Source organism: Rhinoderma darwinii, chromosome 5 (assembly GCF_050947455.1).
Source record: "Rhinoderma darwinii isolate aRhiDar2 chromosome 5, aRhiDar2.hap1, whole genome shotgun sequence".
Lineage (NCBI taxonomy): Eukaryota > Metazoa > Chordata > Amphibia > Anura > Rhinodermatidae > Rhinoderma > Rhinoderma darwinii.
In genome coordinates, this window is record NC_134691.1 from 286,321,837 (window position 1) to 286,334,940 (window position 13,104).

The 13,104-nt window shown below is 42.5% G+C and overlaps 1 protein-coding gene across 2 annotated transcripts in view; it reads right to left on the reverse strand.

Moving 5' to 3' along the window:
- Positions 1 to 2,041: 2,041 nt before the first annotated feature.
- BTD (biotinidase) overlaps positions 2,042 to 13,104 on the reverse strand; it is a 46,329-nt gene continuing 35,266 nt past the window's right edge. For both annotated transcript variants that reach the window (XM_075828622.1, XM_075828620.1), the window contains exons 4-5: positions 10,029 to 10,178; positions 2,042 to 3,500 (exon numbers count right to left, since the gene is read on the reverse strand). In XM_075828622.1, the coding sequence (XP_075684737.1) occupies positions 2,322 to 3,500; positions 10,029 to 10,178 (1,329 nt within the window). In that variant the 3' untranslated portion in view covers positions 2,042 to 2,321. The remainder of the gene's footprint in view (positions 3,501 to 10,028; positions 10,179 to 13,104) is intronic.

A 13,104-nucleotide genomic window follows, 5' to 3' on the forward strand; every position in this document is an offset into this window, starting at 1 on the left:
AAATATATATAAATAGTGAGACACACTAAGGCCTCATGCACACGACCGTAGCCATGTGATCTTTGGGTCGACCTGCCCCGGAGTGTCACCCGCAAATCCATTATTTTCTATGAGCCTGGACCGCAGAACACGGCCGTAATAAGACATGTCCGTTCTTTCCGCGGTCCAGGGTCCTGGGCCATGCACAGACCTTGGAAACCACGGTCTTTTGCATGGGCCCATAGGAGTGAATGGGGCCGCAATTCTCTCGTGGATTTTCGGGGGAATTGCGCCCACAAAAGCACGTTAGTGTGTATGGGGCCTTACATACATTTATAGTAAATGATGTAAAAAAAAAAAGAAACGTTTTACCATTGTTTGGAGTAGTGTTTGGTGTTGGCTTCACTGTAAGGCCCTGTTCACACAGTTATTTGCAGGCAGAAAATTCTGCCTCAAAATTTCGCTTGAATTTTCAGGCAGATTTTGATCTGCCTCCATGCCGTTTGCCACGATTTTCGCCTGCGGGCATTGAGCGCAACGGGCAAAAACGCTGCGAAAAACGCTTTCTCTGTCTCCCATAGATGTCAGAGGGAGGTCAGAGTAAACGCCCGAAGATAGGGCATGTCGCTTCTTTTTCCCTCAATGGCCGCGGGCAAAAAACGTGGCAAACGGCGTGCAGGCAGGTCAAAATCTGCCTCCAAATTCAAGACAGAATCTTGATGCAGAATTTTCTGCCAGCAAAAAAAACTCAGTGTGAACAGGGCCTAATACAGGATCTATTGGAACAGATCCAGCAGCAGGTGAGGTAAATGTGCTGACTGGATTGTGTGTACCAAGATGTCTGACTTAGGTGGAGTGGGCAAACTTAGGGCATGTTCACACGGCCTATTTTCGTCCGTTTTTCGGGCCGTAAACTCCCGAAAAACGACCGAAAAATCCAAAGCAGAACGCCTCCAAACATCTGCCCATTGATTTCAATGGGAAAACGGCGTTCTGTTCCGAGGGAGCGTTTTTTGATGTGTTTTTTACACATAAAAAAACGACCGCGAAAAGGAAGTGCAGGAAACCTCTTGAGACGTTTTTGGAGCCGTTTTCCATAGACTGTAGTGAAAAAAGCTCCAAAAACGGGCGTAAAAAACGCAGCGAAAATCGCGATTTGCACAAAAAACTTCTGAAAATCAGGAGCTGTTTTCTCTTGAAAACGGCTCCGTATTTTGAGACGTCTTTGCCTGTGAACATACCCTGACATTTATCAGGCTGTGGAAGGGGCGGGGGAGGGAGACGGGTGCCTGGACTTAGATCAGGGATAGATGGAGGCACAAAGGATAATGATGATTATTACTGTGTTAGGGCTTATTCAGACGAACGTGTAATACGTCCGTGCAACGCGTGTGATTTTCACGCGCCTCGCACGGACCTATATTAGTCTATGGGGCCGTGCAGACTGTCAGTGAGTTTCATGCAGCGTGTGTCCGCTGCGTAAAACTCACGACATGTCCGATATTTGTGTGTTCGCGCATCACGCACCCATTGAAGTCAATGGGTGCGTGAAAATCAATCGCAGCACACGGAAGCACTTGCGTGATTCGCGCAACAGCAGTAAAAAGTATGAATGAAAACAGAAAAGCACCACGTGCTTTTCTGTTTACAAACATATAAACAGTGTCATAATGATGGCGGCTGCGCGAAAATCACACAGCCACGCATCATACGCGGCTGACACACGGAGCTGTTATGTACCTTTTGCGCGCAGAAAACGATGTGTTTTTTGCGCAAGCAAAAGGCACACGCTGGTGTAATCCGGCCTCAGACAGTGTGCAGGGAGGGAGCGTCTGCCTGTAATCTGGAATTAGAGCAGGGAAGGACATGTGACCATAGAGGGGCGTGGCAGTATGCAAATAGCTGAGGTGCTTTGGAGGAAGGGGGAGGATGCAACTGTTTCCTCAGATGCAGCCGGGGATCATGGGTATAGTGGGTTACAAGACAGGAAACAGCCAGTAAGGGATGTAAACAAACAGCAAGGGATGTAAACAAACAGAAAAAGCAGCAGTGACGATGGAAATCAAACAGAAACTGGTTAGAAGTTTAATAAGGGGTATTAGGGAAGGCAAATCAAGGCTGGGGGACATTTTTTAGAAATTTTTTTTTTCCTGGACAACCCCTTTAATAGTTTTTTTTAATTACAACATTTAATATTTTTACTTAATACCCAGATTCAAGAACTCCAAAAGGGGCAGAAGTGACAATATTGTGCCCAGATCATGTGCTTTTGGAGCAGGTTCATTCCAGAAATATGAAGTATCTATAGCACGTGAAGCATTAAAGCCAGCTGACATTACCTTTTAAATATTGTCTCTTTCGTAGTATCTCCCGTAGAGCGCTGCGGTCACTAACCCCAGTTCCAGTCCCGTTTTATTCATATAACAATTCTGGCCCTTCCAGCCCCAGTGGTCGGGTAACTGTAAAGTGACTCCTGATGTGACTATCATGGGGAATATGTATTTGGTAGTAAAGGTGCCCCATAGCTGGAAGGTCATGGTGCTGCTCGCGTCTGTCACTTCCTGACCACAAGTTTCCTTATCCAAACCAGAACATTTTACTAGTGCACAAATCTGAAGGGAATACGTGCCATGTACTGTGTGAAGACCATCAAATACCCCAAGTGCGTAAAGCTCATTGGACATATTGTGTTTCCTGTAAGTAAGATAGCAGCACAGTGTGCCAGCACATACATGGACTTTCCCTTCATTGTCTTTTAGAAGAATGAAAGTGAAGTTGTCATACATCATCTCGGCATAAAATAAAGATGGTGGTCTCTGGTGCCCTATTAATTCCATGCATTGTTCGGTCTCGTCCATCTGGTCACAGTTCTGAGCAGTAGTAAGGAAGCGACTGCCTCCAAGTGAGTCGCTGTTCTCCAGTGAAACCTTTTCGTCATGTCCTGGGCACATTTCTTTGGATGGATCCACGGGAACCTTGGCTACAATGAGGTGACCTTGTTTGGTGTCCATATCATAGTGGTAGGAAGAGTTTGAAGGACTGAATATGCCACTTCCAGTCATTCCAAGGGTTGCATGGTGGATGTTTGCAGCTAAGATGTTTACATTGAACCTGGTTGCAAAAGCTCTCTGAATCTGAATGGAAGAAAGAAGAGGCAACTGATTCATCCAAGCTGTTGGATACAGGAGATGCTTCACCTGGTGCTTTTCAATGAGACTGACGACTGGCTCATAGAACAAGATATCAAAACAAGTAACGAGTCCAAACCTGCCAAAATGTGTATCAAAAACTGCATACTGGACATCTGTGGGGGTGTCAAAACTAAACTCAAAATATAAATTTTGTTTGAAATAAGTGGCAACCAGCACCCCCTTGTCATTAAACACCACATCAGTGTTAAACTGGTATCTTCCATCTGGTGGGCACTGAGGGTCCAGGGGGTCACATGGCCTCTTAGTTCCTAGATTTGCAACCACAAACATAGCACTTTCTGTTGCCATGCAGCTAAGCCTCCGCAGGACCTGTAGACAATAAAGAAGATCTTGAAACGATTATACATGAATTTTTTCTCGGTACTGCGGTTTAGAATTCTAAACATAATATATCACTAGAGACTCTAATTCATTAAATTGATATTTCAAAATTGAAATAAGAAGCTTATACACATATGCAAGTCTGCAAAAAAAAAAAAAAAAACACGATACGAATACTCTGGTCCTGATTCAAGGTCCGTGCTGCATCATCTTTCCAATTTATTCTCAGTGTGCACTTGAAATGTGTATTGTGACAGCTACATATTGACCAGAATGGGTACCAGAATGTCATAATATGTATTACAACTGCATATAAAGCTGAATGCTGGGGAAATGAATGCTCAGATAGCCCACAAGGTTCACAAGCCATAACTATAATAAAAATTAAGGCTTATTTCAAACTCAGATATTTATGCCAAATCCACAGGATATGCCATTAATGTCTCATAGCTCCACCTCTAGGACTTCCACCTACATCGAGATATGGATATGCCATAAATGTCTAATTTGGGACATAATGAGATTCGTAAATAGCAGCAACAGATTTTTTTAAATTAAAAACAAACTGAAAAATAAGTAAAACAATAGTAAAAAATGAGATATGTTACACAGATGCTGGACTGGATAATCAATATATATTTTTCTAGTGCTTTATTTTATTCCAATTAGAAACAAACAGTCATTATGGTAATATTCTATTCCTCCCCACACCACCGTGACCCAGCCTTGAGGTTCCTATGTAGTACATTATATTTAGTACTACTAGTCCGTTTTCATTTAGTTCTTCCTCTTTTTCTTTTATTTCTAAATAGGACATATGTGAAGGGGTTGTTTTGATGAGACAGCCCATTTATCATGCCCTACAAGGATAATAAAGGATTCTGTAAAAAGGACTCCAGCATTTTAAAGGGAATGTGTTGCTAGCAAAAAATGTATATTTTTTTTTAGTTAAACAATTAGTGTGTAGGTGATTAAACATTGTTCTAATTTTTTTACATTTTTTCACGAGTCAGGAAATATTATAAATTAGATTCTAATTTATAATATTTCCCAGTGCTGGTCACTAGATGGAGCAATTCCCAAAATTGCAGCATTGCATGTGGTAAAGCAACCACATTGCTTTATGCTTCAAAATTGGAAAAAAATCCCTCGCTCTAGTGAGCTCTCAGAATCCCCCCCTCCTTTATCCTGGCTAGTGCCGGGAGAAACGAGGGGATTGAACGGTCAAACCTCCTACACTGTGTGTCGCCATTTTTTGAGCTAACACACAGTGTAGTAGGTTAACATACAGTAGTAAACACACAGTAAAACACTTACATACACAGAAATAACTTACCTGCTCCTGCCGCCGCCGCCGCTCCCTCCGGTCCGTCCGCTCCGTCTGCTGCCGCTGCTCCAAATGCACAAGTCCGGAAGCCGCGACCGGATGTAGTAATCTTACTGTCCGGCCGCGACTTCCGGTCCACGGGAAAATGGCGCCGGACGGCGCACAGTTCAACTTGGACTGTGTGGGAGCGGCGCATGCGCCGTTCCCACACAGACGGCGTACACCATAGTGGATGGAACGGGCCCCGTTCGCATTCACTATGGGACTGTAGCTGCCGTATTCCATGTCTGTATGTGTCGTTAATCGACACATACAGAAATGGAAAAAAAAATGGCAGCCCCCATAGGGAAGAAAAAGTAAAAAAATAAAAAAAAGTAACACACAAACACACAAATAAATATAAACGTTCTTAATAAAACACTAACATCAAACTGATATAAAAAAAAAAATTTTGGTGACACTGTTCCTTTAAGGGTATGTTCACACGACAACGCAAAATACGTCTGAAATTACGGAGCTGTTTTCAGGCGAAAGCAGCTCCTGAATTTCAGAAGTTTTTTGCATGTATTCACGTCTTTTACGGACGTAATTGGAGCGGTTCTTCATTGGAGTCAATGAAAAACAGCTCCAAAAACGTCCCAAAAAGTGTCCTGCACTTCTTTGACGCGGGCGTAATTTTACGCGCTGTCTTTTGACAGCGACGCGTAATATTACACCTCGTCTGAACAGAACATCGTAAGACCCATTGGAAGCAATGGGCAGATGTTTGCAGACGTATTGGAGCTGTCTTTTCAGGCGTAATTCGAGGCGTAAAACGCCTGAATTACGTCTGAAAATATACGTCGTGTGCACATTCCCTAAAATACAATTTTGTTATCTATTTATGAACCATCAAACTGATTATAACGTCTAACATGTTTTCGACCACAGATCCTTATTCATAGCCGACATTGCCACAACATCGTATAAGTCAAGCAAACAAACTATTCATTCCAATATAGAGCGTTGTTTACATCAGACAAACCATGTAACTTAGTCATTTATGAAATCTAGTACATTTCAATAGAAAAAAAAGCTTTTTGGAAATTTTAATAATGTCAAAATTATATTTTCAAAAGTGGATAAATCATTTTAGCTCAGCAGAACAAGGAGGAAATGGTTAAAATGATTTAGGGCGCTACAACTTTACTGATAACAGCAAATTGAGGCAGAGAGTGAATAATCTATTCCTACCAGTTTGTAAATCCACCGATGCCGTAGTGTATGGGTTCAAAGAGTGGTGAAGGTTTACTTTGTGGTACAACTGGCAACTTGTTCCAGCACAGACTAGAGACGTTGCTGTAGGTTTATTTATGGTCATAGATATTTTATCTTTTGCGCTCTATTTTACATATCACTATCTAAGCACAAAGTATTTTAATGGAAAACTGGACATGCATATATGTCATCGTTTATCTATCGCGGTGTAGAATGCCAGAGCTACTGTGCTCCGAATTTCTTACCAAAGTCAATCCTTAGTACTGGGTGTAAGCTTTTTATTGTATTTATGAAATATTTAAGTATTGCCCTTTTGTTTTCAAAATTGATCCATTGATGAGCCTGAGTTCACATTGTGCGTTTTTGGTGCTTTTCATAATCACTGGCAAAAAGAATGTGTTTTTTAAATCCCCGCACGTTTTTACAAAGAGTTTCAGCTGTAATCTGCTTTTTAACAAATACACAATTTGTACCCAGTTTTTTACATGCAAGGCTCAGGAAAATCTAATTCCCTATACCCTTCATGCACAACACCTGGGCCTGCTGTGCCATAGGCATAGTACACGCTGTTCTAAATAGTAGCCTGTATTCTGCTGATGTCTCACATGACAACAAAAAATTCTCTTTTTTACCCATCACTGGCACACTCTAATATTGGTTGTTCTAGCATACAAAGGCAGCAATTCGGATAATAGAGGTTTATTACAGAATTAGGCCTCATGCACACGACCGTAAAAACTCCCGTTATTACGGGTCGTAATTACGACCCGTAATAACGGGCTCATAGACTTCTATTGGCGACGGGTGCCTTCCCGTTTTCTCACGGGAAGGTGCCCGTGCCGTTGAAAAAGATAGAACATGTCCTATTTCAGGCCGTAATAACGGCACGGACAGTCCATAGAAGTCTATGGAGCTCTCGTAATGACGGGTGGCTACATGTGTGCACCCGTCATTACGGCAGCGTTGCTAAGCGACGTCAGTAAATAGTCACTGTCCAGGGAGCTGAAAGAGTTAACTGATCGGCAGTAACTCTTTCAGCACCCTGGACAGTGACTACCGATCAGTATAAACCTGTAAAAAATAAAAATAAAAGACGTTCATACTTACAGAGAACTTCCTGCTTCCTCCAGTCCGATCTCCCGCCCGTTGCCTTGGTGACGCGTCCCTCTCGACATCCGGCCCGACGTCCTGGATGACGTTTCAGGCCATGTGACCGCTGCAGCCAATCACAGGTCAATCACAGGCTGCAGCGGTCACATGGACTGCCGCGTCAAGCAGGGATGTCGGGCTGGATGTGAAGAGAGGGACGCGTCACCAAGACAACGGCCGGATAAGTATGAATTTCTTTAACTTTTATTACAGAAAGGGCTGTCCCTTCTCTCTATCCTGCACTGATAGAGAGAAGGCGCTGCCGATTAGTGCAGTGCTATTTTGCCGCCAAAAACATGCCCGTAAATTCGGGTGGAATACGGGTGACACCGGATCCATATTTACGGGCACGGGTTCGTAAATACTGGTGCAAAACGGTCGTGTGCATGAGGCCTTACTAGGTAAATATGCCATAAAATAAAGTCTGCCGTTCCGTTCTAAACAGTAAAACGTATAATGTAGTATAAAAGAAGAATAAAAAAAACACAATTTCACGACTGCTGTTAGTAATCATGTAACACTATAGGAATAAAGTAACAAATCTGAATCAATTTGATACTAAGGGAAGCGCAGAAGAACCTCTTGATAAATGTTACAGTTTGTCTGTGACATGTTACTTTCTTTTATCTGCACTTGTGCCTCTAAAGTGTTCATTCCCTTTGATGTGAGTAATGATCTAAGACAAGCATGTTAGCTTCGGAATTCTGTTTACAGCCTACGCAATGTCAGCCTTTTATATTTAGTATTACATACCTGGAAACATAGGGACTATCTGATACTACTCTTTATACATTATGCGAACAAGATTTAAGGGTCCTGTTACACGGCCCGACGTGGGCCGTGTAAATGGGCGCCGATTAAAGAGACAGCTCTTTTATCGGCGTTCATTTGCTCCTTTCACATGAATCAATGATTGCTTATGTATAGGGATGAGCGATCGTTACTCTGATCGCTCATCCCCTACATTTTCATCATGTCGCAGTGCCTACAACAATGATTTTTAATGCTGCGCAAAAGAGCAGATGAGCATTTGCCCGATCATTGGCCCGTGTAATAGGGCCTTAACCCTCTCAATCAATGACATTGAGAGAAGGAAATGAGAAGGTTGATCAAGTATGTTATGCATATATTTATAGTGTTATAAACATGTACCAAATGTGCATGTGATAATGGTCATATTAGTGGGGGTCTGGCAGCTGGGACCCCAAACTATTTTTTGGCTAGCTGTTACCTGTCCTTTAATAGCCACATTGCCAAAGTTATTCAAAATAAAAGCTTTACTTCTTGACTTAAAATTGTATTTCTAAATAAATTGTGCATGTAAAGGCAAGCTATCACCAGAAGAGAATCCTTTTAAGTTAAGGTGGGTCCTGTACCCACTAATACCACAAATTCTCACTCCTGCCTTCTTGGGACATCTATTAGGCTCTGTTCACATCACGCTTGTGATGTACGTTTAGCTTGTACGCCAGGAAATCTTCTGGTGTACACACTAAACGTGTCCATGAAACTCCATTAGCCCGACGGAGGACAAAAGAGTGTAATTCTAACTTCTGTCAGGCCTTTTCTATTTGAGGTATGGAATACCATAGTAGATTATGTAATTCCATAAAACAGGATACCACAAAAAAAAAGTATACCCTGTGTAGCGTCCATGGCCGCGGGCCGTCTGGTTTACTTACCTCCCGACGCCCGCAGCCTTGGATCTGTGAGCGTTGGTCCCCATCTCCTTCCTAGGAGACGCCAGCGCTCACTTCCTCTCCTGTTCGCCGTGTCCCGTAGGGTGCGTACGCTCGTGCCCGCTTTTAAAGGGCCAGCGCGCACACATGAAAACAATCATCATCAACTCACATGATTTCATGGACTATTAGAAGGCCCCTGCCCTTCTGATCCTTGCCTGAGCGTTGATTGTCGTATCCTAGTTTGTCTAAGCAAATGGTCTCCTAGTGTTTTCCAGTTCCTAGTGTTTTCCAGTTCCCAGTGTTCCCTGTTCCTGTATCCCGTATCCTAGTCAAGTGCCGTGCTGTGCTGTAGTCGTGCTGTGCTGAATTCTACGCCTGTCCTGCTACTCCACGCCTGACGTCGACCAGCTGCCTAGTCCCAACCGAGCCTGCCTTGCTACTGTCCGAGCTGCCAGTTACCCTATACGAACTATAGACTGTGACCTGCGCCCTGTTGGCCAGCTGCCATACCGCCAAGGCTGAACCGTCCAGTGGGTCCACGAACCCTACGTAACACCCTGCAGTATACTTCTTTTTTTTATGGGAGCCTATGGGCGACATATGCCATTATATGGCATAGGTCAAAGGCATCTATTAATTGTGTACGTCTTGAGATTTTCAGTAGCTCTTTATGATGTATACATTAAACGTTTCCCATAATAGTCTATGGGTGATGGATACCACTGTTAGGCAACCGTCACAACCTAAGCTTAACCTAGACGTCTGGAGCTTTTTCTAGTCAATGCGTTAAACGAAGGCCAAAAACTTGATGTGAATGGGGCCTTCGATGTCATAACTTAAATTGCAGATTCCCTTTAAATTACAATTTACTAGGATCCAGGGACTGACATTTCTGGGGAAGGGTCCATAACTGTTGATTCAGGCCTCTTAATGGCTTTTAAGTACAATGAAATATTGTTTCAAAAAAAATTCTCACACTTAGCGTGTGTGACAATTAACAAGAAAAAGGGGACCATCAATAAAATTGAGTTATTGTGCAAGAACTAGTAGTTTAAATTGTCAACAATTGTGTAAATACCCATATTAGCGATCAGTTCTAACCTCAGTATCCTGAAACCTGTCCTGCTCTCGACATGGGTTCCATGGCAGCACATTTGGAGGAGGCAGATAATCCAAGTATGGGTAAATGGATGCTCGGCTGTAGTTAAAGCCATGGATTCCATCTTCAGGGAAGACAATGATTTCAACACCCTGGTGAAGAGGAAAACTGTCATTAAAATGCATTTCATTCAACACATCTGCCTAATAAAAATAAAGGGGTTGAAACACCAAATTGTCAAGGGAAAAATTGAAGCATCTTAAGTACTTATGGCATATCTACAAGATATAACATAAATACCTATTAGTTGCAGGTCCCACCTCTGGACCTCACATATCGGGAGAGCGGAGTTTATGGAGTGGTGGCCACTCTTTGACACGGCTGTCTCCAGACTGGTGACAGTTCTAGGGCATTTATGTAATTCCATCCGGATATGTCATAAATGCTTAAAGGGGACCCATCACGTCTCCTGACATGTCTATTTTAATACACACTTGTTTTCCCTATGAAATAACAATTCTGGAACCTACTTTCGTTAAACTCTGTGTTGTGCTGTTCCTCTGTTATTCCTCCTAGAAATTTATGAATAAATGGACAACAGAGCAGGTACCATTCCCCTTGTCAAAGGGATGTGTCTTTACACACTCTTACTCTGTCAACACTGAATGGACATTGTCAGTCTGTGTAGGGACACTCCCCCAACAATTTATTCATACATTTTTAGGAGGAATAACAGAGGAACGGCACAACATAGAGTTGTTTTTTCATGGGGAATACAATTATTTAATAAAACTGACATGTCAGGAGAGGTGAAGGTCCTCTTTAAGATGGGAATACCCCTCTAGAGGAATTGTACCATCAGTAAAAACCCTTCCTCCCTCCAAAAAAAGCTCCCGGCAATAGAAGCATCTGGGCCTGTGGAACAGCAAATCCGGGCTCAAAGGTTTATCCGTGATATTTATAAATATTGTAAAACAGAATTCTGGCACTATAACTCTTTAACCCATTCCCGCTCCTGGACGTACTATTAGGTCATGGTAACTGTATAGTTCGCGCTCCATTACCTATTAGTACGTCACGGGAGTAACGGCCATTTCGTCCGTCTTCCCCGACACATGCAGAAGCTGTGACAGCTGCCGTCTCGTACAGCAGTTGCCGCAGCTCCTATCCCGGGGACCGATAGCTGTGGCTCCACTGATTAACCCCTTAAAAGCCGGGTTCAATAGCGATCGCGGCTTTTTAGCGGTTAAACCACCATCGACGGCCCGCTACATGATAGCGGATAGCGATGGTTGCTATTGCAACCGAACGCCTAATAATGGCGTCCGGCTATGCCATCTACGGAAGCCTAGTGGGTCCCGACAAAGTCAGGACCCACTATGCTTGCTGTCAGTGAGTAGCTGACAGCTCTAATACACTGCACTACGCATGTAGTGCAGTGTAATAGAATTGCGATCAGGGCCTCCTGCCCTCAAGTCCCCTAGTGGGACAAAGCAATAAAAAGTAAAAAAAAAGTAATAAAAAGTAAAAATCCCCCTTTTTCCCTTATCAGTCCTTTTTTATTAATAAAAATAAATAAATAAACAAATAAACTATACATAATTAGGTATCGCCGCGTCCGTAATGGCCTGACCTACAAAATTATTTTGTTATTTATCCCGCGCGGTGAACGCCATAAAAGAAAATAATAATAAACCGTACCAGAATCACAATTGTTTGGTCACTTCACCTCCCAAAAAATGGAATAAAAAGAGAGATAAAAAAGTCGCATGTACCTAAAAATTGTACTGATCTAAACTACAGTTCGTTACGCAAAAAAACAAGTCCTCACACGGCTTTCTTGATGGAAAAATAAAAAAGTTCTGCCTCTTAGAATAAGGCAACACAAAAAGAAAATGATTTTTTACAAATAGTAATTTTATTGTACAAACGCCATAAGACATATAAAAACTATAAACATCTGGTATCGCCGTAATCGTATCGCCCCGCAGAATAAAGTGAAAATGTCATTTATAGCGCACAGTGAACTCTGTAAAAAAAATATTTGAATAAAAACCAATAGTCGAATTGCTGTTTTTTAGTCACCACGCCACTTAAAAATAGAATAAAAACTGATCAAAAAGCCGCATGCACCCCAAGAAAACTACAATGAATTCCTCAAGGTGTCTAGTTTCCAAAATTGGGTAACTTTTGGGGGGTTTCCACTGTTTTGGCACCACAAGACCTCTTCAAACCGGACATGGTGCCTAATAAAAAGGAGGCCTCATAATCCTCTAGGTGGTACTTTGATTCGGAGGCCGGTGCTTCAGTCCATTAGTGTACTAGGGCCACATGTGGGATATTTATCAAAATTGAAGAACCTGGGCAATAAGTATTGAGTTGCGTTTCCCTGGTAAAACCTTCTGTTTTATAGAATAAAATGGAATAAAAAGGATTTTCTGACAACAAAAAAAAGAAATATGTGCATTTCACCTCTACTTTGCTCTAAATTCCTGTGAAACATCTAAAGGGTTAATAAACTTTCTAAATGCTGTTGTGAATACTTTGAGGGGTGTAGTTTCTAAAATGGGGTGTTTGATAGGGGTTTCTAATATATAGGCCCTACAAAGCAACTTCAGAACTCAACTGGAACCTAAAAAATAATAATTAGGCAATACTTCGCTTCTTACATTATTAATGAACAGTGCCCACCCGGACAGGACCCCAGTTTTGACCGTTTGTATAAACGGAGACCCCTATTAGACCATTTCAGTGCCCGGTTTTCCCAAGCATACACCCCCGAGAAGTGTATTTCTATTGATGAGTCCTTAGTACATTTTAAAGGGAGGCTTCAATTCCGCCAGTACCTGCCGAGTAAGGGGGCAAGGTATGGCGTGAAGATGTATAAGCTGTGCGTGAGTGCATCAGGGTATACCTACAAATTTAGGAGATATGAAGGGAAGGACACCAGTTGGTATTCAGCCCCCATAATGCCCCCCTTACTGGGAGGTAATGCAAAAATTGTGTGGGATTTGGTGCACCCACTGCTGGATCAGGGTTACCACCACTACCTGGATAATTTTTATACCAGCGTCCCAC